This window comes from Myotis nattereri, assembly GCF_964212035.1.
Source record: "Myotis nattereri genome assembly, chromosome: 2".
NCBI classification, from domain to species: Eukaryota; Metazoa; Chordata; class Mammalia; order Chiroptera; family Vespertilionidae; genus Myotis; species Myotis nattereri.
Window position 1 is genome coordinate 191,753,616 of NC_138076.1, and position 21,935 is coordinate 191,775,550.

Sequence of the window (21,935 nt, forward strand, 5' to 3'; positions counted from 1 at the left end):
ACAAGTGGAAAATTGTTGCCAGTGCCAATGATGAGTGGGCACATTTACTATTTAATTTGGAAATTGGTAGCGATTGAAACTAATGGTAAAGTTTCTCATTAAGATCTGTGAGACTGAATCTCCTTGCTCATATTTCAGACCTACAGCTGGAATAAAAGAGAAACCTTTCAGAAGATAAGTGAGACAGTATTTGAATTTTTTGAGCATTTTAAATATAAAAGTGAAAAGTACCAAACTGGATATTATTCTACATTTTGACAGCAAAACATCAGCGAGACAGAATATTAGCTTTCTGGATTCCTCTACAGAAATGCCATCTGGAGCTGAAAGTCTTTTCCTGGTAGCTGCAATGGGAGAATGCATAGCTGGAATGTTGGGGAATGGGTTCATTGTACTAGTTAATTGCATTGACTGGGTGAAGAGTCAAAAACTCTCAGCAGCTGACTGCATCCTCACCAGCCTGGCTCTCTCCAGAATCACTCTTCTTTGGATATCACTAGCTGACTCATTTCTAATGGTGTTGTGGCCACATTTTTATGCCATTGATAAACTAGCAAAACTTATTGGCATTCTTTGGATACTGTGCAATCACCTAGCTACCTGGTTTGCCACCTGTCTAAGCATTTTCTATTTCTTTAAAATAGCCAATTTCTCCCACCCCTGCTTTGCCTGGCTGAGGTGGAGAATTGGCAAAGTGCTACTTGTGCTTTTACTGGGGTCTTTGCTCTTCCTGTCTTTGAAACTTGTGTTAATAGACTCATTCAATGGTTTCTGGATTAAGGTCTATAATATACATGAAAGAAACTCAACATGGTCTCCAGGTGTAAGTGAAACTCTGTATCTTAACAATTTGATTGTTTCTAATTTTATTTACTTAATTCCCTTTCTTCTGTCCCTGAGTTCACTGCTCCTTTTATCTCTTTCCTTGATGAGACATACCAGGAATGTGCGGATGAACTCCAGCTCTAAGGACTTCCGCACAGAAGCCCATAAAAAGGCCATGAAGATAGTGTTATCTTTCCTCCTCCTCATCATACTTCATTTTTCTTCCTTTGTATTAACAGGTTGGTGTTTCCTTATAGTGCAGAAGCAGCAGGCCAATCTGGCTGTGATGTTAACATGGAGTATTTTCCCTTCGGGCCACTCATTTATCCTCATTTTGGGAAACAGCAAGCTGAGGCAAACTGCGTTGGGACTATTGTGGCATCTTAACTGCCGCCTGAAAAAGGGTGGAACCTTAGCTTCACAGACTTTACCAGGATCGTCTATATTCCAGGAAAATTAAACCATTGAAGATACATTTTACGTTGTTTTTCTCACTGGATTCTTTTGGATATTATTGAGCATCACAAACTTTCCCTATAGTGGCCTATAGACTAACAATCTACTTGACATTTTTAAGAAGCAAGCATCATTGTCGTTATAACACTTGCTAGTAACAAGACAAATTTAGACAATATGAATATAAAATATACAATGCAGCATGTACTAATTTTATGTGCCCTGGCAAATATTTATTATATTTATATGTGAGGAAAACACATGATTATCTATAATAATAAAAGTGTAATATGCTAATTAGACTGGACGTCCTTCCGATGACCTTCCAGATGTCTTTCTGATGACCTTCCGGATGAAGCCGGGGCTGGGAAGGAAGCCTGGGTCCTGGGTGCCCACCTATGGTCAGAGGGGGAAGCCCAGGTCACGGGTGCCAGAGGGAAGCTGGTGCCGGCAGCCTGGGGAAGGAAGGCCTAATCTTGCACAAACGTTGTGCATCGGGCCTGTAGTTTAGAAATAAAATCCCTCCCAAGTTGGAGCAAGTGAAATATTTTTACAATATTAAGTTAAAAATCAATCAAGGAATAAAAATGCTAGACACACATAACCTCATAACAACAGACCTAACTTCTAAAACAAAGAAGCTGACTATCATTAGGAATCCAAGCTAGAGCGGACACTATCTGTGCTGATTTTATAGAAGCAAACTGAATAATTATCACTATGTATATAATAATACTTGTATGTCTACTCTGCAAATATCACCTAGACAGTGAGTTTGTATGTAGGGTGTGTGTGCATGTGAAAATTATATGAACACTAGTGTCCTTGTCAGAGAGGACAAACATGACCAACTCACCAGGGATAAAAACAGGAAGGAAAGTTTATAAGAAAATTCACATATTTGTACAAGTTTTGTCTGTGTGTATATATAGTGCTCAGTTGACTTTTTAAATAATTTAAAAATGAAATCAAAGTAGCTGAAAATGTATATAATCTTAAAAACAGTAGGTAGTAAAATTGTGCTTGCTAATGATATAATTTTGAAGTTTGTAATATAGTAATTTTAGAGATTATGATTGTAAACATATTAAAAAACTATCAATAATGAAGAAATCTTTGCTAGGGTTTATAATTGCCATATTTCAGTGGCAGAAGCTAACAAGAAGAAACTAGAAAATAAAATGTTAGTGTCCACTCTAGCTTGACTGCATTGGGTTATAAGTTAATTTTGATGGGCCTGTAGGTCAAGCCTGAAGCTGGGCAGAACATAAAAACCCTAAGGGCTTTGTAAAGTGTACTCTTACTCCATGGAACTCTGCTATGGGGTGCTCTGATGTATCCATGATGATGATGATGATACATGCATATCCAGACCTACATAAAGATTTAGATTTTTAGACTGTATTCATTATGTTGGACACTATATAAGAAATTTTCTGAGTGGGGATGGGGATGGTGGTCAAAACATAAACTTCCAGTTATAAGAGAGATAAGATTATACTGGGGATATAATGTACAACACGATTAGTATAATTAACACTGCTTTATGGTATATTTGTAAGTTTCTAAAAGAGTGGATGGATCTTAAATGTTTTCATCACAAAGAGACATTTTTTGGGTGTTTATATGAGCTGACGGATGTTAACTAAACTGAGTGTGGTAATCATTTCATAATATATGTAAGTCAAGTCATTATGCTGTCTATCTTAAACTTACACAGTGCTGTATGGCAATTATATCTCATAAAACTGAAAGAAAAAATAAAAAGAAATTTCCTAATGATTGTACCTGTGATTATCTTGCTTTTGGAAAGGTGAAATTCTAATCACATTGGCTATATTTAGATTCAGATATTGAGGATAGTTTGGCTTAGAAAGTATCCCTTTCTGAAAAATGGTTAAAGATTACCTGGTACTTATTAGAAGCATATATCAAGCACTAAAGCAGGCTTATTTTTAATTCTCAGCTGACCAGTCAAGGTGGGTACTTTGCCATCATTTAATAGTTGAGGACGCTGAGGCTTAGGCGGATTAATGGGCTCACCTGACTACAACATTAGAGTTTGCATTTTAAGAGGTCTGCTGATTAAAAAACCCAATCCTTTTACCTGGGTGGCTCTTAACCAGTGGTGCACGTTTCAATGACCTGAGCAATTTAAAAAATAAAATTTATTTAATTTTTAATCAAAGAAATAAAGAGAAATCAAAATACTGTTAGACTGGTGGCAGAAAACAGCTGTCTTCCACCTTTTCTCTTTCCATCCCTGATTTTTTTTCTTCAGACAACCACTTCTAGCTCTTAGCTGCCTTGTATTGCAGTTTTTTTTAAAAAATATAACATGCCCAATATTGTTTTATTGACTGATTCTTCCCCATTACACACACCTCTCCGCTCCACCCCTCCCATGTTACATAATCGTGTTCTATCCATATTCAGTGCTAACATAATTATGGCTGACTTTATGACGAGTGTTATTCACAGTTGAGGTATGCAGCATAGTTCCTGAACAAGCTTTTATTTTTCCTGGGTTCAGAATGGCCTCAGCTTTGTTTTCTTATTAAAAACAATAAAAATAAACATCTGCAGACCACTAATTCATCTCCAGACTCTCTGAGACACTCAAAATCTCAACTCTATATTCCAACATACCAGGTATTCAGTTTTTCTTTTGGGACTTGCCACCTGACACTCCGTCTTTAAGCGTTCATTGACTTACTGCTGTTCTCTTCTCCTCTCCTCCCTGTTTAACAGTTCCAATGCTATTTTAGCAACCTTACGGCCACTCTCTCACAAAATGTCTTCTCTCCTCGTGAGCAGGACTGTATCTTTCAACTTCCCACTTTACACAAAGACCCCACTACCACTCCATTTCCCTTCCTCTCCTCCCTTCAACACCCCCCCCCCAAAAAAAAACTGTACTGTTACATGATCACGGGTGACCACACTGTATTCTACTTTGTAACCATAATTAAGTATCCTCTTAAAAGAAAAAGACGATAGGCAGCATTTGCATAAATTATTCTGATTATTTAAATGTTATTCATTAAATAGCCAGGCTTTGTGATGAACTGGGTTTCCATTTCTTTGGCGCCGAGGTCTGGAACCGGGCCACTCACAGGGACGCCGAAACAGTGTCCACTGCCTTACATTACACTCCAACCCTCCGCTCAAACTCCTGCAGCGTTTTACACTGTTTGACATCGGAAGGATGCTTTTCCTGTACAGTTTTTTTAATCTCACTGAAAATCTGTCATTTTCTCTTGGGGGAATGAGGAAATACATGCCTTCCACGTCATATCCTTAAGATCTTCAGCCTCTTCACTCATTCAGTCTCTTGCTTACAAGTCAACCCCAAATTCCCGAAATGGGTGATTTTTTAAAATCTTAATTTGAGCCATGAACTTGTATGTTACATTGGTTTCCTGAAAAATTCAGTCGCCTTCTGTTGTTGATATAACGCATCCTGTTCGTCCTGATTTTGTTTTTAAGGGCGCACGGCTTCTTAGATCTTGTCGTGGGCCGTGATTAAATTCTCCCCTGTGGCTGGACATCCCGTCTGTCCGCTCCGGTCCCGGCAGGGCTCCCGAGGCCGTCCCGGAGCTCGGCGGTCGGGGGCGAGCACAGCCGCGCTGGGCGTCCGGCCACTCTCGCGAGACCCAGGAGGCCGCGTCCGCGACTCCGCTCCGCTCCGTCGCGGGGCCTCCTGGGAGTCCGCCATGGTGCCGGTCCGGAGACCGTTAGCGTAATCGCGACTCTAGAAATGTACCTGCAAGCGGATGTTGAGGATGACGGAGCCCGCGACGTAGAAGTACGGGAAATTCGAGCGCAGCTGCCAGGCCAGCTCGAAGAAGGCGAGCAGCGTGCGGGAGAGCCCTTTGCAGAACACCCCGTAGGAGCTGGGGGCGGCGGCCGGGCTGGAGACCCCGAGGGCCCAGGCGGACGGAGCCGCCACGGCGGCCATGGCCATGGCCTCGGTGTCGCCGCTCGCCCGGTGCTCGGTGGCGAGGGTCGCCGAGGGTCGCCGCAGGTCCCGCGGACCCGGACCGATGGCCGGGACGGCGAGGGTGGGGGCGCTGAGCTGTGGCTGCGTCCCCTCCGCGGTGCAGCCGCTGCCTCCGCTGCGGCGCTGCCTGTCAGCCGCGGGCGCCCCGCCCCTTCCTGTCTCCTGTTGGCTTAGAGTTGAACACGTGGTAGGTACAGGACCGTTTTTTCTCTATATATTGCCATACACGTTATTTCATATCACACTCATGGGCAGCCGTAGAGATAGGATTTTCTCTTTAAAATGAAAGTAAGCTTAGAAGGGGAAATACAAGGGATTAAGTATATTAATAATGTTTGTAGCGTTTTTTTTTTTGTTTTTTTTAAAAATCTGTTCCTGTGTTCTCCCTTTGGAGTTTCTTGTATTCTAAAACATATCCCTGGAATCGAAATTTTCCTATATGCCAAGAAATAAGTACATATTTATAATTATAATTTTACCATGTTTTAATAAAATCAGTGCAGTTTTTAATTGCTCAAAGCCACCTGAAAATACTGCAACTATTGTTCTTCAAGATTTGTCCATTACCTGTACTTGTCACTTACTGTTACCGTATTTACAGAAAACTTTGCTCCTAAATGAGGAACACTTTAAAAGTAGGGTAATTCTGGGGGAAAAGACTGAGGACCATTAAGCAAAACTTCTCAGCTGCAAAATAATTGTTTTTAGACTCCAACAATATTAATTTCCTTCCTCGCTTCCTTCTTCTTTGCTGTAGTCCTTCTTTCCTTCCTTCCTGGAACTGTAATCCTCCAACTGTTCTTTTATAAAAAATGCTCTGGCTATTCTGGGCACAATGCATAGGCATCTACATTTTATGAGTAATTACTCACTGCCATTAGAGCCTGCTGGGATTTGATAGGGGATTGAATATACAGATAATCTCTTTACCTGAAAAGACTCTGCTCTTTCCAGATCTTAATTCAATTGACCACCCTGCCTTGCTCAGCTTTCAGATGAATTTAAAATATAACTTTGGCAATTAACTCCCTTTATCTTTTTTTTTTAATTTATTTTTAATTTTTTTTGTTGTTGTCTTTTTTTTATTGCTTAAAGTATTACAAAGGGTATTACTTTTTTTAAAAAAAATATATATATTTTACTGATTTTTTTTACAGAGAGGAAGGAAGAGGAATAAAGAGTTAGAAACATCGATGATGAGAGAGAAACATCGATCAGCTGCCTCCTGCACGCCCCCCACTGGGGATGTGTCCGCAACCAAGGTACATGCCCTTGACTGGAATCGAACCTGGGACCCCCCCAGTCCGCAGGACGACGCTCTATCCACTGAGCCAAACCGGTCAGGGCTTTATCTTGGTTTTTATAGGAGGAAAATGTGCCTCTTACTGCTACATTGTACTCAAAAGCCTATTCTCTCCCAGGTTCACTCTGAAGTATCAAATAACACAGGATCCAATGAATAACAATCCTTAGTTAGTGACAGGTGTACTTATTAGGCACAATTGGAAGCACTGGACACAAATACTGGGTGTCCCCCCAAATATGTATACACACTTTAAACACTGCCTTTATAATTATTCAAAGTGTGTGCATACATTTTGGGGGGACACCCTATAGTATACTTGCTACTCACAAAGACCACCCAAAGAGGATATCATTGTTTTCTGACTTTTTACTGATGATTATACTGAGATAGTAGTTTTAAAAGAGTCCAAGATCAGAGATATACAAAGCAGAGAATCTGTGTTTTCTATTCTGGCAGTCTGATTCCAAGACCCTCTGCTAAACACCATTACTTTATAAAAATTGTCACTGAATAAAACCCAAGTGTAGAGGCTGGTTTTAATATCTATTAATCTTTAAAAAATAAGTAGTAAAAAAACGAATTAAACAGAGAAAAATAAAAGCATCCTATCTAATAAAAGAGAAACATGGTAATTAGCGTACGTCCGCTACCCTTCCCATTGGCTAATCAGGGCGATATGCAAATTAACAGCCAGCCAAGATGGCGGCCGGCAGCCAGGCAGCTTGAAGCTAACATGAGGCTTGCTTGCTTCAGTGACGGAGGAAACCAACCTTCCCCACCTGCCTTGCCGGCCTCTGAGCTTGCAGTTTGAAACATTGTTACAAATATAGAAGCGAAACGATACCTCAGAAACCTGCTTTCAGCCTGCCAGGATCTCAGAGCTGGAGTTGATACAGTGTTTTGATTATAGAACCCAAACAAACCAGATACCTGCTTTCAGCAGCAGAGGCCTCAGAGCTGGAGCCAGAGCTAAAGCTGGCCCAGAATAAAAAAAAAAGAAAAAAAGGAGAAGTTGGGAGCGCCAGTCACCCGCCAGCCTGAAAACAGCCCTCAGCCCCTCACCCAGACTGGCCAGGCACCCAAGTGGGGACCCCCACCCTGAAGGGTATGTGACCAGCTGCAAACAGCCAACATCCCCTCACCCAGGCTGGCCAGGCACCCCAGTAGGGACCCCCACCCTGATCCAGGACACCCTTCAGGGCAAACGAGCCAGCCCCAACCCATGCACCAGGCCTCTATCCTATATAGTAAAAGGGTAATATGCCTCCCAGCACCGGGATCAGCGGAGCTGAGAGGCCTCCCGGCACTGGGATCAGTGTGACATGGGGCAGTGCCCAAACCCCCTGATCGCCCTACAGCTGTGTGTGTGACAGGGCAGGGCCCCAACCTCCCTATCCGCCCTGCTCTGTTCGTGACAGGGGAAGGCGCCCCAACCCCCTGATCAGCCCTGCTCTGTGCCTGGTAGGGGGGAGCTTCCCAACCCCCCGCTTGCCCTGCGACTCTGTGTGTGACAGGGTGCGGCGCCCGAACCCCCTGATCGGCCCTGCTCTGTGTGTGACAGGGTGCAGTGCCCCAACCCCCCCAACCCCTCCACGGGCCCTGCTCTGTGTGTGACAGGGTAGAGCCATAACCTCCCCATCGGCCCTGCCCTGAGTGTGAGAGTGGCGGTGCCCCAACCCCCTGATCGGCCCTGCTCTGTGGGTGATAGAGGGCGGTGCCCCAACCCCCTGATCCACCCTGTTCTGTGCGTGACAGGGGAGAGCTCCCCAATCCCCTGATGGGCCATGCTCTGTGCGTGACAGGGTACGGAGCCCCAACCCCCTGATGGGCCCTGCTCTGTGCGTGATAGGGGGTGGCGCCACAACCTGCCCATCGACCCTTCCTTGAGTGTGACAGGGGGCAGTGCCCCAACCCCCCAATCGGCCCTACCCTGAGCGTGACTGAGGGTGGCATCGCAACCTCCCGATCCGCCCTGCTCTGTGCATGACAGGGGCGGCGCCCCAACTCCCCAATCGGCCCTGCTCTGAGCCCGACCAGGGGCTGCACCTAGGGATTGGGCCTTCCCTCTGCCACCCGGGAGCAGGCCTAAGCCAGCAGGTCGTTATCTCCCGAGGGGTCCCAGACTGCGAGAGGGCACAGGCCGGGCTGAAGGACCCCCCCTCCCCCGCCCCCCCCCCCCAGTGCACAAATTTTTGTGCACCGGGCCTCTAGTATATTTATAAATAGGAGTCTGGAATCTGCAATGAAAAACATTCTTTTGAAGTACTCAGTATTGATAAAATTTCTAAATATTTAAATGTTAATATTTAAATATTAAATAGACTCAAAAGGGAAACTTTATCCAAGACCTAAGCATGAAAGATATGTATGATAGCTGTTAATAATGGGTTGGAAGTCTGCAATGGAGAAAAGTGAGATTTAAACCTAAATGACCTCCTGACACTAATTTTTATATTTTGGAAAGTATAGAACACTAATTCCATCCTTTAGATGTACGTGTATTTGTCTGAGTTAGTTGGGGGTGTGTTTATGAGCTTGTTGAAAATATAGTTATGAAAAAGTATTAATCATCAGCAACCAGCTTTTATAGTGTTCTTGAGAAAATCTAGGATGGTTTTGATAGGAAAAGCTTGAATTCTTTCTACGTACTTCTAGGATTAAAAAAAATTTATAGTGATGATCACCCTAGTTATGACCAAGCTCTGTCTAATAGTTTAGACATTCACTGCATATTGGGTTTTTAAATTTTACTAATAAACAACTAATGTTGAACACAAATTATGGAAAGGTCAAACAAGGGAAAAATTGCAAAACAGTATGTCTTCATTTGCATTCTAGCAAATGATTATTCAGCTTTCACTTCAACATCAGTTATGAAGTAATGCAGTCAGTGGCAGGGACACACACTGTTTGAATGGGAGTCCATGGAAAACAATATCCTATATAATAAGAAAGGAATATGCTAATTAGCCTTTACGGCCTGAGGTGTAACAATTAAGCACCTTACAACCAGATCATGGATCAGCAGGAGGGTGGACCAGCGAGGTACAAGTGGGCTGCAGAGAGCTACAGGAGGGGGCAGGGCAGCAAGCTATGAGGGGGCGAGGGAGGAGGGGGGTAGGGGGAGCTACAGGAGGGCAGCAGCGACCTACTGGCTACAAGCAGGTGGCAGAAAGCTACAGGAGGGGGCAGGGCAGCAAGCATGTGGGAGGCGGAGAGCTAAAGGAGAGGGCAGGGCAACAAGCTATGGAGGGGTCCGGGGGAGCTACAAGAAGGCAGGGCAGCAGGCGGAGAGCTACAGGAGGGTGGCAGCGACCTACTGGCGCATGGATTTGTGCACAGGGCTACTAGTTTTCCCATAAAGATAGCATTGAACTTTTCTATTAGCATACCCTGAAGCTTTCCTGCTTGGCGTTGGTTGCAGAATTGAAACCAGAAATTCACTGCAAATTCAGAAAACAACTGCACATTGAATTTAAGGTCAGAATATTAAAGGAATCACAACCAGTGATATTAGACTTGGATTTCTTTTTAGACATCATGGCTTTACTACCAGCCATTCTTTCCAGCCTATTCACAATACAATTTGTTTTAGGATATTTTGCCAATGGCTTCATAGCACTGGTGAACTGCGTTGACTGGGTCAAGAGACAAAAGATTTCCTGCGCTGATGGAATTCTCACTGCTCTGGCAGTTTCCAGAATTGCTTTGCTCTGTGTATTAGTAATAAATTGGTATGCAACTGTATTTAATCTAGCATTTTATAGTTTAGAAGTAAAACTTATTGTTCATATTGCCTGGATGACAAGCCACCACTTTAGTCTGTGGCTTGCTACTAGCCTTAGCATATTTTATTTGCTCAAGATAGCAAATTTCTCCAGCCTATTTTTTCTTCACCTAAAATGGAGAGCTAAAAGAGTGGTTCTCATGCTACTGTTGGGGACTTTGGTCCTCTTGGTTTTTCGTCTTGCAGTGGTAAGCACAGATGAAAAAATGCAGATGAACGAATATAAAGGAAACATCACTTGGGAGACTAACTTGGGGGACATTATGCACCTTTCAAGTCAGACTTTCTTCATGCTTGCAAATTTCATACCCTTTACTGTGTCCCTGACAGCTGTTCTGCTGTTAGTCTTTTCCCTGTGGAAACATCTGAAGAACATGCAGCTCAGTGGCAAAGGAACTCAAGATCCCAGCACCGAGGTCCACTTAAGAGCCATGCAAAGTGTGATCTCCTTTCTCTTGATATTTGTCATTTTTTTCTTTGCTCAAATCATCTCACTTTGGAATTCGAGTACTCAGCAGAACAATTCAGTTCACATGGCTTGCAAGGTACTTGGAATGCTGTATCCGTCAAGCCACTCATTTATTCTGATTTGGGGGAATAAGAAGCTGAGACAGGCCTTTCTGTCATTTCTGTGGCAGTTGAGGTGCTGGTTGAGGAAAGGGAAATAAGTGGGCACCTGGTGTCTTCTGGCAGAAAACAAACTGATGGAGTCCATAACATTTGTACTTCCTACTACATTTCTTAAGGTGTATAGAATTGGGTAAGTTACACCTAGAAAAACTTCTACTTAAGTTTATCACAAAAATATATATGTGTGTGCATGTTTATGACAAAAAGAGCATAAGATTACCATCTTTTTTTTTTTTTAGGTAAGCAATCTAATTTTACAAAGTAGTGTAAGAAATTCTTCAGAATCATGAAGTTATGTATTTCACATACATATTCTATGTTATCCTCTTGAAATTGAAGAATTTGTGGTCTATATTTATGCATATTTAAGGACTGACAACCCATTTCAGGAAATCATTGCTACTTTCCATTGTAGTTAGTATCACACATGTACCACAGTGAATATAGACTTTGTTGTTTGACCCTCCAATCCTTTGGATGGTAAGGATATTCAATTCTAAATCACACACTGAGAATAGATGCTTGGCATAGATAATATTCCATCTGAATTCTTACTTCATGGTTAATAGAAAGTAATTAGAACTGTTAGGAAAAGATGCATGTAGTGAAATGAAAGAGTGACAAACATTTAGAATGTATTTTACATACATGTGCCATAAACAATACTAAGATTATTATATTTAACACAATAGGTGAAGCTTAGTAACTAATCAAGTTTTACAATAGGGATGAAGAAGAAAGCAAAGAGATCATGTTATTTTAATGCTGTTATGGTTCACTATGCTGTTAGGAAACTTATTTCATACTGCCTTTTGTAAAGTAAAAAAAATGTCATTTTATTTAGTTTTCCCATAAACTGTGTTTGGGCGTCTGAATTGCCAGTCATCTCCATCTCACTATCTAAAGATTCCTTTTAAACTTTAGATAAAAATAACTAATAAAAATGAAAAGGCTTACTTTATGAGCTTGGTGTTATGTATTTTATTCAGTTTTCCTATAGAAGATGATTTATAGAAGAAGAACACAAAAGATATGAATTGTAAGGCCTGGTAATACTAAGAGACCACATACGGGAGTGGTGTTCAATTTCCCCTTGGTAGCCAAGATCAATGACCCCAGCCAGCACAATATCTCCCTTCTTTGTCTGTTGATAGAGGCTTAAGGAGTTCAAAGTGGTTGAATAGCAGTCTTAAGTTCCAGTTTGGTAAAATTGTTGCTATGTCTCTGGGTAGAAGTGTTCCTTCCTTTGTGCAATGTCCTCCAGGCCAGCAAAACATAAGGTCGTAGGAAGAGGAAACAAATTTTTCTATTGGGTTCCTAGGGGCAATAGTGAGTGGTGACACATTTTCACCCCTTCATTCCTGCCCTTGTGAATCCTGGTTCCTGGAGAGACAGCACCATTTATTGCATGCTGATTCCAAGCATATGTAACCTAGAGAACCTTGCTCCAGCCCCAAAAGATATTGTCACTTAATTGGTACTATCACCGAGTCTTCAAAAAACCATTATACCAGTGGTTCTCAACCTTCCTAATGCCGCGACCCTTTAATACAGTTTCTCTTGTTGTGGTGACCCCCAACCATAAAATTATTTTCATTGCTACTTCATAACTGTAATTTTGCTACTGTTATGAATTGCAATGTAAATATCTGATATGCAGGATGTATTTAGGCAACCCCTGTGAAAGGGTCGTTCGACCCCCAAAGTGGTTGCGACCCACAGGTTGAGAAACGCTGCAATATATCATTCTGTTAAGGTAGCTGCTTCAGGATGGTGGGGAACATGGTCCCTTTGCCACACCTATCTTGCTGTGAAGTTGGGTCCTTGATCAGAAGCAATGTTGTACACAGTACCTTGATGGTGGATAAGGCATTGTGTAAGTGCATGCATGTAGTTTCGGCAGAAGCATTGCATTCAGAGAAAGCAAATCCATATCCAGAGCAGGCATCTATTCCAGTAAGAACAATACATCTCCTCTTCCATTATGAAAGTAGTCCACCAGGTAACTGGCTGATCAACCCTTGAGAATGGTGCCATAATGAGACTCAGTGTTGGTGTCTGCTATTGGCACATTGGGCATGTAGCAGTGACCACTTTGTTCCTACTGCTCTGGATATGTTGTACATGAGCCCATTGGGTGATACTAGGGATGGCTGAGAAAAGACTGTAATCCACAGACTCCGTCATCTACCTGTTTATTAAAATTTGTCTGTGTTGAAGCCACCCTTTAAGAACATTCACATGGGACACAAATATCTTCACAATTTTTGCCCATTCAGAGATGTCTGTCCACACACCTCTTTCTCAAATTGCCTTATCACTAATTTCCCAATCATGTTCCTTCCAAGCTGCTGTCTATCTAGCCAAACCATTGGCCATAGTCCATGCATCAGTATGTAATTACAGTCCTACCCATTTCTCTTCCAAAGCAAAGGGAACACCCAGGTACAGTGGGCAGAATTCTGTCACTGGGAGGATTTCCCTTATCCACTGTCGTTTGAAGATGTCCCAGAAAGGAGCTGCAGTGCTGCAGCTGTCCACTTAGGCATGGCACCTGCATGTTGTACGGAATCATCTGTAAGCCAGGCCCAAGACACTTCTTCCTGTGTCAACTGATTGTAGGGAACTCTCCATGAGGCCAGAGGTGCAGGCTGGAAAAGAAAGGGCAGCGTAGCAGGAGTGGGGACCATGGGCATTTGGGCCATTTCTTCATGTAACTTACTGGTGTCATCAGGGCTTGCTTAGGCACAATCTTTTATCTTCCATTTTCATTCACTGATGCGCATGTGCAACTTCATGACTCCGTTGGTCAGAAAACACTCAGGTCATAATGGGCAGTTCAGGTCACATGGTAACTTGGTGGCCCATGATGAAGTGTTTTATCTCTGTGAAGGCCCAGTAGCAGGCTACGAGCTGTCTCTAGCTCCAGAGGATGGCAAGACTGTTCCAACGTCCCAAGGTCCTGCACTGTGATTCATCCGTAGAGGCCTGTCAAAGGCTGAAAATGCCATCCCTATCTGTCACTGACACTTCATATAAGAGAGTATAGAATCTATTTTATTAATATATTCCAGAGGTAGACAAGATTTAATACACAAAAATAGGTGAAGGTTTTTGTTATGGAATACAGACATACAGAGAGCTGGCTGCTTTGATTGTACCACTTTAGTTCCAGTCCAGAATGAATACAGATAGCAAAAATTCACTAGTGCAGATCTGAAAGCACCATAATCCTTTCCAGAAGAAGCATATTCTTACACAGACAAATCAACAAACTGAAGACTAGCAAACCTAATTCTGGGGCATTTCTCACCAGATAGAGAAGAGATTTTTCTCTACCAAATAGAGCAAAATCAAATTCTCTATTATTGCCACTGTATTCATTTGCTATTGCTGTGTAGCAAATTACCACAAATGTAGTGGCTAAACCCCATAAACACACACATATTCCTGTGGGGTTTTTTGGAGTCAAGAATATGGGCAAGAATTAGCTGTGTTCTCTGCTTCAGGATCTTACAAAGCTGTAGAGGTTTCAATTATACTGAATTCTTACCTGCACACTTGACTGGAGAAGAGCCTACTTCCAAACTCATGCAAATTGTTGGCAGAATTCATTTTCTTGCAGTGCTCTGCATAGGTACTTTGTAACGTGACTGTTTACTTCTTCAAGGCTAGTAAGAATCTCTCTCACGCATTCTCAAAAGCTTTACCTGATTGCATCAGGCACATGAAGTATAATCTCTCTTTTGATGAACTAAAAATCAGTTGATTTGGGATCTTAATTACATGTACAATCCCTTTATGCTTGCCATATTCTGAAAACTAGGAGTAAGTCATAGGCCTTGCCCACACTGAAATTATATGTGGTATGAACATCTGGGAACAGTAATCATGGAGACCCCTGTAGGATCTGTACACCACAGCTGACACAAATGAGGAATAATATATTGTCAGTGCACAAATTGAAACAAGAACCAACTTGGTCATGTACATGTTCATGAAAAGACTCCTCTGTAAGAGTAACAGTGCTATTGGTGAGTCTTACTAGTGGTTTTACATCTCCAGAGCATTGAGGGCTGGGCTGACTTTTGGGAGTGTTGAAATTACGTTATGTAACCCTAAATTTATATGTGTGTGTGTGTGTGTGTGTGTATATATATATATATATATATATATATATATATATATATATACCAAGGCAAAGGTTTTAATTTTCTTGATGGTGTCTTTTCAGGAAATCTAATTCATTACTTTTGTTGTTGTTGTTGTTGTTGTGTGTGTGTGTGTGTGTGTGTGTGTGTGTTGTGTCCTAGGTAAGAATCTTTGTTTATCCCCAGGTTACAAAAATATAATATTATATATATACACACACACACACACATATATATGTATATATCTGTATATATATACATGTATATGTATATATGTATATATATATTCTAGAAGCTTCATTATATTATCTATATATATGAAAGCCTAATATGCTAACTGCTCAACCAGTTGCTATGACACGCACTGACCACCAGGGGGGCAGTTGCTCCAACCCGTAGGTTAGCTGGCTGCTGTGGTCTGGCGATCAGGACTGGGAAAGACAGGGCTAGACACTCCCTGGAGCCCTCCCTCAGTCCCTTCCCAGCCAGCCAGGTGGAGGGACCCCACCCATGCACAAATCCATGCACTGGGCCTCTAGTCTTTTATATTTGGGTCTATGATCTCCTCAAATTAATTTTATTGTATGGTGTAAAATAAGAATTGAAGTTTATTTTTTTTCCATGCTGTTAATCACTTTCCCAGCAACATTTATTGAAGAATTTTATTATTTCCTATTGAATTGTTTTAGTTCCTTTGTTATAATATAAATACTGAAACAATAATATCCAAAGTAAAAAGCTGATTTTAGCATAAATTAATCATAAAATAAATGTTAAGTAGTCATATAAGAATTAAGCTGAGAAAGTCAGACTGGATGGAGAAACCAAGATGGCGGCATAGGTAAACACCGGAAATTGCTACCTCCCACAACAAATTCAAAAATACAACTAAAAGACAAAATGCACATCATCCAGAACCACAGGAAGGCTGGCTGAGTGGAAATTCTACAACTAGAAGGAAAGAGAAAAGCACACTGAGACTCAGAGGAGGTGCGGAAGTGCAGAGGTACGGAGGCGCACGCGGCAAGGGCTGGCAACTGAGGACGCGGCTGTCTTTTTGAATCAGAAGGGAGTCACAAGCCCCCGACTGCTCTGAACTCCAGTTCCGGGTGAGTCTCTGGGGACCCAGACTCATACAGGGAGAAACTGGACTGTCTGGCAGCAGGCAGAACTCAGAACTTGAGGATGGCTTTCTCTAAAAGGTGCTTGCAGCGATTACCAGGACACTGAGACTCGGGGCCCCTTAGGGCAGGGCTGAGGATCAGCCATAGCTGCCTGCTCCGCCCTGTTGATTCCCTGAGACCCTGCCCCACCCAAGCTGCGGCAGAGGCTTTTGCATATGAATGCCCTGGCCTTTTGCAACCTGAAAATTACCTAACAAACTGCAGCTGGGCCAAACAGACCCAGAACTTCCAAGAGAAGGCCCAAGGCCCCACAGCAGCTTGCATTTCTTCACAGCTGGGCCTCATCTTGGCACCTCCAAACCCCAAACAAGGAAGGGGAATCTGCAGATCTCTTCGTAGCTCCTGGTGGGTAGCCTCAGGCAGAGGCTAAATTAGCACCTCCTTAGATCCAAGAGCCAGTGTACCCAGTGGTCAGAGTGGGACCATCCAATTACAACTCCTCAGATCCATAAGGGACACAGGGGGCAGACTCAGTGAGCACCAAAGCCCCACTGAAGCAAGTCTTGCCTCATAAGGGTGTCTTCAGCATAGAAGTTCTCCCACCATAGACACAGCTGACTCTCACAGCCAATTGGCCTGGAGGTCAATCCCTCCCAGTGATACCTACAACAATCAAGGCTTAACTTCAACAAGACTGTGCACAAAGCCCACAAAGGGGTGCACCAAGAGTGTCCACCTCAGGTAATTGGGGAGACTGAGCCATTGGGCCGTATAGGACACCTAGCACACAAAGCCACTCTACCAACACAGGGAAGCATAAAAAATGCAGAGACAAAGAAACAGGTCACAAATGACAGAAATGGAGGAAAGCAAACGACTGGATATAGAGTTCAAAACCACACTTTTAAGGTTTTTCAAGAACTTTCTAGAAGCCGCCGATAAATTTAGTAAGACCCTCAAAAAGTCTGGTGAGACTGCCAATAAATGTAGTGAGATCCTCAAGAAATCTAGTCAGTCCCTCGAGGTTATGAAAAAGGACCAACTAGAAATTAAGCATACACTGACTGAAATGGAGGATATTATGCAGAGTTCCAACAGCAGACTAGAGGATCGCAAGAATCAAGTCAAAGATTTGAAATACGAAGAAGCAAAAAACACCCAACTGGAAAAGCAAAATGAAAAAAGAATCCAAAAATACGAAGATAGTGTAAGGAGCCTCTGGGACAGCTTCAAGCATACCAACATCAGAATTATAGGGGTGCCAGAAGAAGAGAGGGAGCAAGATATTGAAAACCTATTTGAAGAAATAATGACAGAAAACTTCCCCTACTTGGTGAAAGAAATAGACTTACAAGTCCAGGAAGCGCAGAGAATGCCAAACAAAAGGAATTCAAAGAGGACCACACCAAGACACATCATAATTAAAATGCCAAGAGCAAAAGACAAAGAGAGAATCTTAAAAGCAGCAAGAGAAAGAAAGTCAGTTACCTACAAGGGAGTACCCATACGAATGTCAGCTGATTTCTCAACAGAAACGTTGCAGCCCAAAAGGGAGTGGCAAGAAATATTCAAAGTGATGAATGCCAAGAACCTACAACCAAGATTACTTTATCCAGCAAAGCTATCATTCAGAATTGAAGGTCAGATGAAGATCTTCATAGATAAGGAAAAGCTAAAGGAGTTCGTCACCACCAAACCAATATTATATGAAATGCTGAAATGTATCCTTTAAGAAGAGGAAGAAGAAAAAGTTAAAGATACAAATTATGAACAACAAATACACATCTGTCAATAAGTGAATCTAAAAATCAAGTGAATAAATAATCTGATGAACAGAATGAACTGGTGATTATACTAGAATCAGGGGCATTGAAAGGGAGTGGACTGACTATTCTTGGGGGAGAAGGGGTGTGGGGGATGGGGGACGAGACTGGACAAAAATCGTGCACCTATGGATGAGGACAGTGGGGGGGGGGGGTGGTGAGGGCGGAGGGTGGGGTGGGAACCGGGTTGAGGGGAGCTATGGGGGGAAAAAAAGAGGAACAAATGTAATAATCTGAACAATAAAGATTTAATTAAAAAAAAAAAGTCAGACTGAATTCCATATATAGAGAAATCTAGACTCTCTAATGAAAACCGCAGATCCTATAGGGGTCTCCATGATTACTGTTCCCAGATGTTCATACCACATATAATTTCAGTGTGGGCAAGGCCTATGACTTACTCCTATTCTTCAGAATATGGCAAGCATAAAGGGATTGTACATGTAATTAAGATCCCAAATCAACTGATTTTTAGTTCATTAAAATAGAGATTATACTTCATGTGCCTGATGCAATCAGGTAAATCTTTTGAGAATGCGTGAGAGAGATTATTACTAGCCTTGAAGAAATAAACTTTTTAAGTTTCCAAGGAATATTTATAACATTTTTGAGCATTTATATTAAATATTTAATATGTAAATTTTACAAAGACTCAAATGAGAAATTCTATCAAAGCCTTAACATGAGAGATGTTTGACATCTTTTGGTAATGGCCTGAAAAGCTTGAATGAAATAAAAGATAGATTTAAACCTAGATGACCTCACTGAGACACATTTTTCCATTTTGAAAACTGTGGGACAATAATTTATTTGTTCCATGAGCTGTGTGTGTGTGTGTGTGTGTGTGTGTGTGTACATATGCTTGTATGCTTATGAGTTTATAAACAATAATAATATACTTAAATGTTAGTTATCAGCAACCAGCCCTTAGTGAGTCTTGACCTTCCTGGGGTACCATGAAAACCTTGATGCTTTAGTAGGAAAAGCTTGGATTCTTTCTACATATATCTGACATTAAAAACAAAAAATCCAAAAGGGGGATAAATGGTGATGGAATGAGCCTTGACTAAGGGTGGTGAACACACAATATCAAACACACAATATCATATACAGATGGCATATTATAAAATTGTACACCTGAAACCTATATAATTTTATTAACCAATGTCATCTCAATAAATTCAATACAAATTAAAAAAAAATCCATGGTGATAATAATCCTATCTATGGCCAAGCTTTGCTGAACAATTGAGCATTCTCTGTGTATTCAATGTATTGGGTTTTTAAATTTTTCTAATGACAAAGTTGATGAACACAAATTATAGTGAGGTTCAAGAAAGACAATTGCAAAACAACGAAAGAGGATATGTCTATATTTGCATGCTAGCAAATGAGAATTCAGCTTTCACAGCAACACCAGTTATGAGATATTCGAGCCTACAGCAAGGACATAAAGTATTTGAATAGGAGTTCATATAACCTGTTTGGACCATAACAACGTTTTTCATAAAGAAAGCACTGAGATCTTCCATTAGCATACCCTGGTGCTTTCCTGCTTCACATTGGTCATGGAATTGAAAAGAAACAAGTATTTTATGCACATCTAAGATCAGCTGCAAATAGAACTTAAGGTCAAAATATCAAATGAATCACAACCAGTGATATTTGGCTTGGCCTTTCCCCCCGCCTCAACATGATGAGTTTATTCCCGAGCATTCTTTCCACACTAGTTATAGCAGGATTTGTTCTAGGAAACTTTGCCAATGGCTTCATAGCATTGGTGAACTGCATTGACTGGGTCAAGAGACAAAAGATCTCCTGCGCTGATCGAATTCTCACTGGTCTGGCGGTGTCCAGAATTAGTTTGCTCTGGGTAATAATATTCCATTGGTATGCGAATCTGTTTAATCCAGCTTTGTATAGTTTAAGAGTAAGAACTGTTGCTGCTATTGTCTGGGTAGTAAGCAACCATTTTAGCCTCTGGCTGGCTACCAGCCTCAGCATATTTTATTTGCTCAAGATAGCAAATTTCTCCAGCCTATTTTTTCTTCACCTAAAATGGAGAGCTAAAAGAGTGGTTCTGATGATACTGTGGGGGAGTTTGGTCTTCTTGGTTTTTCGTCTTGCAGTGTTAAACATAGATGAAGAAATGAAGATGAGTGAATATAAAGGAAACATCACTTGGAAGACCAACTTGAGGAACATTATAAACCTTTCAAATTTGACTATATTTACACTTGTAAACTTCATACCTTTTTCTGTGTCCCTGACAGCTTTTCTGCTGTTGATCTTTTCCCTGTGGAAACATCTCAAGAGGATGCAGCTCAGTGGTAAAGAAACTCAAGATCTCAGCACCAAGGTCCATGTAAGGGCCATGCAAACTGTGATCTCCTTTCTCTTGCTATTTGCCATTTACTTTGTGACTCTAATCATCTCAGTTTGGAGTTTCTATAATCCTCAGAATATACCAGTTTTTCTGTGTTTCCAGGTTTTGGCACTTGCCTATGTTTCAGGCCACTCACTAATTCTGATTTGGGGAAACAAGAAGCTAAATCAGGACTTTCTCTCAGCTTTATGGCAGGTGAGATGCTGGTTGAAAGAATGGAAACCTTCAACACTGTAGATCAACCAGAAGGAAATCATTTGTGTTCCAGCAAAAATAAAGTGATGGAGCCTGTAACATATTATACGCCCTACTGGTTTTACCACAGTGTATATAACTGAACAATTTTCAAAGTTTTGCCTAAGTTTATCAGGTAAAAAAAAATATATATGTGGATGTATGAAAACTATGAGAAAAAAATGGAAAGAACTTACCTTGAATCATTTTTTTCAGAAAAGCAATTTAAATATACACAATACTGTGAGAAATTCCTCAGAATTATAAAGTCATGCGTATTTCACATACATAATCCATGTTATCATGTTGCAATTGAAAAATTTGTCATCTATATTTATGGATTTTTAAGAGCTGCCAACTTAACTCTGAAAATCATTTATGTTCCAGCAAAAATAAAGTGATGGAGCCTGTAACATATTATACTTCCTACTGGTTTTACCACAGTGTATATAACTGAACAATTTTCAAAGATTTGCCTAAGTTTATCAGGTAAAAAAATTGTTATTTTTAATTTTTAATTTGCACCCCAGTGTGTTTAGATTTCAGTGTTGGAACTTCTAATCTTTTTCATGGTAAGGATATTCAACTCTAAATCATACAGTGATTATGCTTATTTGGGACAGACTTTATTCCACCTTAAATATTTAATTTCTGGTTAACAGACAGCAACCAGAACTTTGGCTAAGAATTTAAGAGTGACAAACATATTTAGAGTAAAGTCTAAATTTACTTACAGTTCAAGAGTGACATATTTAGAACAAATTCTGTATATGTATACAATAAAGAGTACTAAAGAATATTTGATTTGATACAAATAGGTGAAAAGCTTAGAAAAATTAAATGCTGCATGGAGATAATGATGAAAGAAACTTGATTGAGACATTATTGAAAAGTTGTTATCAAATTTTATGTTGTTAGGAAATTCATCTTTTTATAGTTTTTGAAGGAAAACTATTGTTGAAGTTGAGGTCTGATGTCAAATATTTCAGGTTTTTTTCTATACCACTTCTGGGCTTTATATTTACAAATATTTCCCACATCTTCATTCTTAAATTTACTTTTAAATGAGATAAGAAGACTTAGATCTTCCCCATTTAAAAAAAAAAGCTCACTGTATGAATAGTAAAGAAGTTGTGGTATATAATTCAATGAATCTTTCTGCGTATATTAAAATGGCATTTATTAAGTCTATATAATAATTATAGGGGCT

General features: G+C 41.0%; 4 protein-coding genes across 4 annotated transcripts; 3 read left to right on the forward strand and 1 right to left on the reverse strand.

The window, feature by feature from the left end:
* The first annotated feature begins 207 nt into the window (after nucleotides 1-207).
* On the forward strand, nucleotides 208-2,432 carry LOC308514836 (taste receptor type 2 member 42-like). The gene has a single exon (XM_081085169.1). The coding sequence runs from the start codon at nucleotides 311-313 to the stop codon at nucleotides 1,283-1,285; it is 975 nt and encodes a 324-aa protein (XP_080941295.1). The 5' UTR covers nucleotides 208-310; the 3' UTR covers nucleotides 1,286-2,432.
* Nucleotides 2,433-3,445: 1,013 nt separating this feature from the next.
* SMIM10L1 (small integral membrane protein 10 like 1) lies at nucleotides 3,446-5,440 on the reverse strand. Its single transcript, XM_081085170.1, has one exon. The coding sequence runs from the start codon at nucleotides 5,246-5,248 to the stop codon at nucleotides 5,036-5,038; it is 213 nt and encodes a 70-aa protein (XP_080941296.1). The 5' UTR covers nucleotides 5,249-5,440; the 3' UTR covers nucleotides 3,446-5,035.
* A 4,690-nt stretch (nucleotides 5,441-10,130) lies between these two features.
* LOC308514838 (putative taste receptor type 2 member 33) lies at nucleotides 10,131-11,045 on the forward strand (the record flags this gene model as incomplete). Its single annotated transcript, XM_081085171.1, has 1 exon — nucleotides 10,131-11,045. One exon carries the CDS (start codon nucleotides 10,131-10,133, stop codon nucleotides 11,043-11,045), a length of 915 nt encoding a protein of 304 aa, XP_080941297.1.
* Nucleotides 11,046-19,798: 8,753 nt separating this feature from the next.
* Nucleotides 19,799-20,728, forward strand: LOC308513970 (putative taste receptor type 2 member 33; the record flags this gene model as incomplete). Its single annotated transcript, XM_081084014.1, has 1 exon — nucleotides 19,799-20,728. One exon carries the CDS (start codon nucleotides 19,799-19,801, stop codon nucleotides 20,726-20,728), a length of 930 nt encoding a protein of 309 aa, XP_080940140.1.
* Nucleotides 20,729-21,935: the final 1,207 nt, after the last annotated feature.

What these genes read in the sequence shown, in the direction of transcription:
- LOC308514836 (XM_081085169.1), top strand. Translation starts at nt 311, where the DNA reads ATGCCATCTGGAGCTGAAAGTCTTTTCCTGGTAGCTGCAATGGGAGAA.
- SMIM10L1 (XM_081085170.1), bottom strand. Translation starts at nt 5,248, where the DNA reads ATGGCCATGGCCGCCGTGGCGGCTCCGTCCGCCTGGGCCCTCGGGGTC.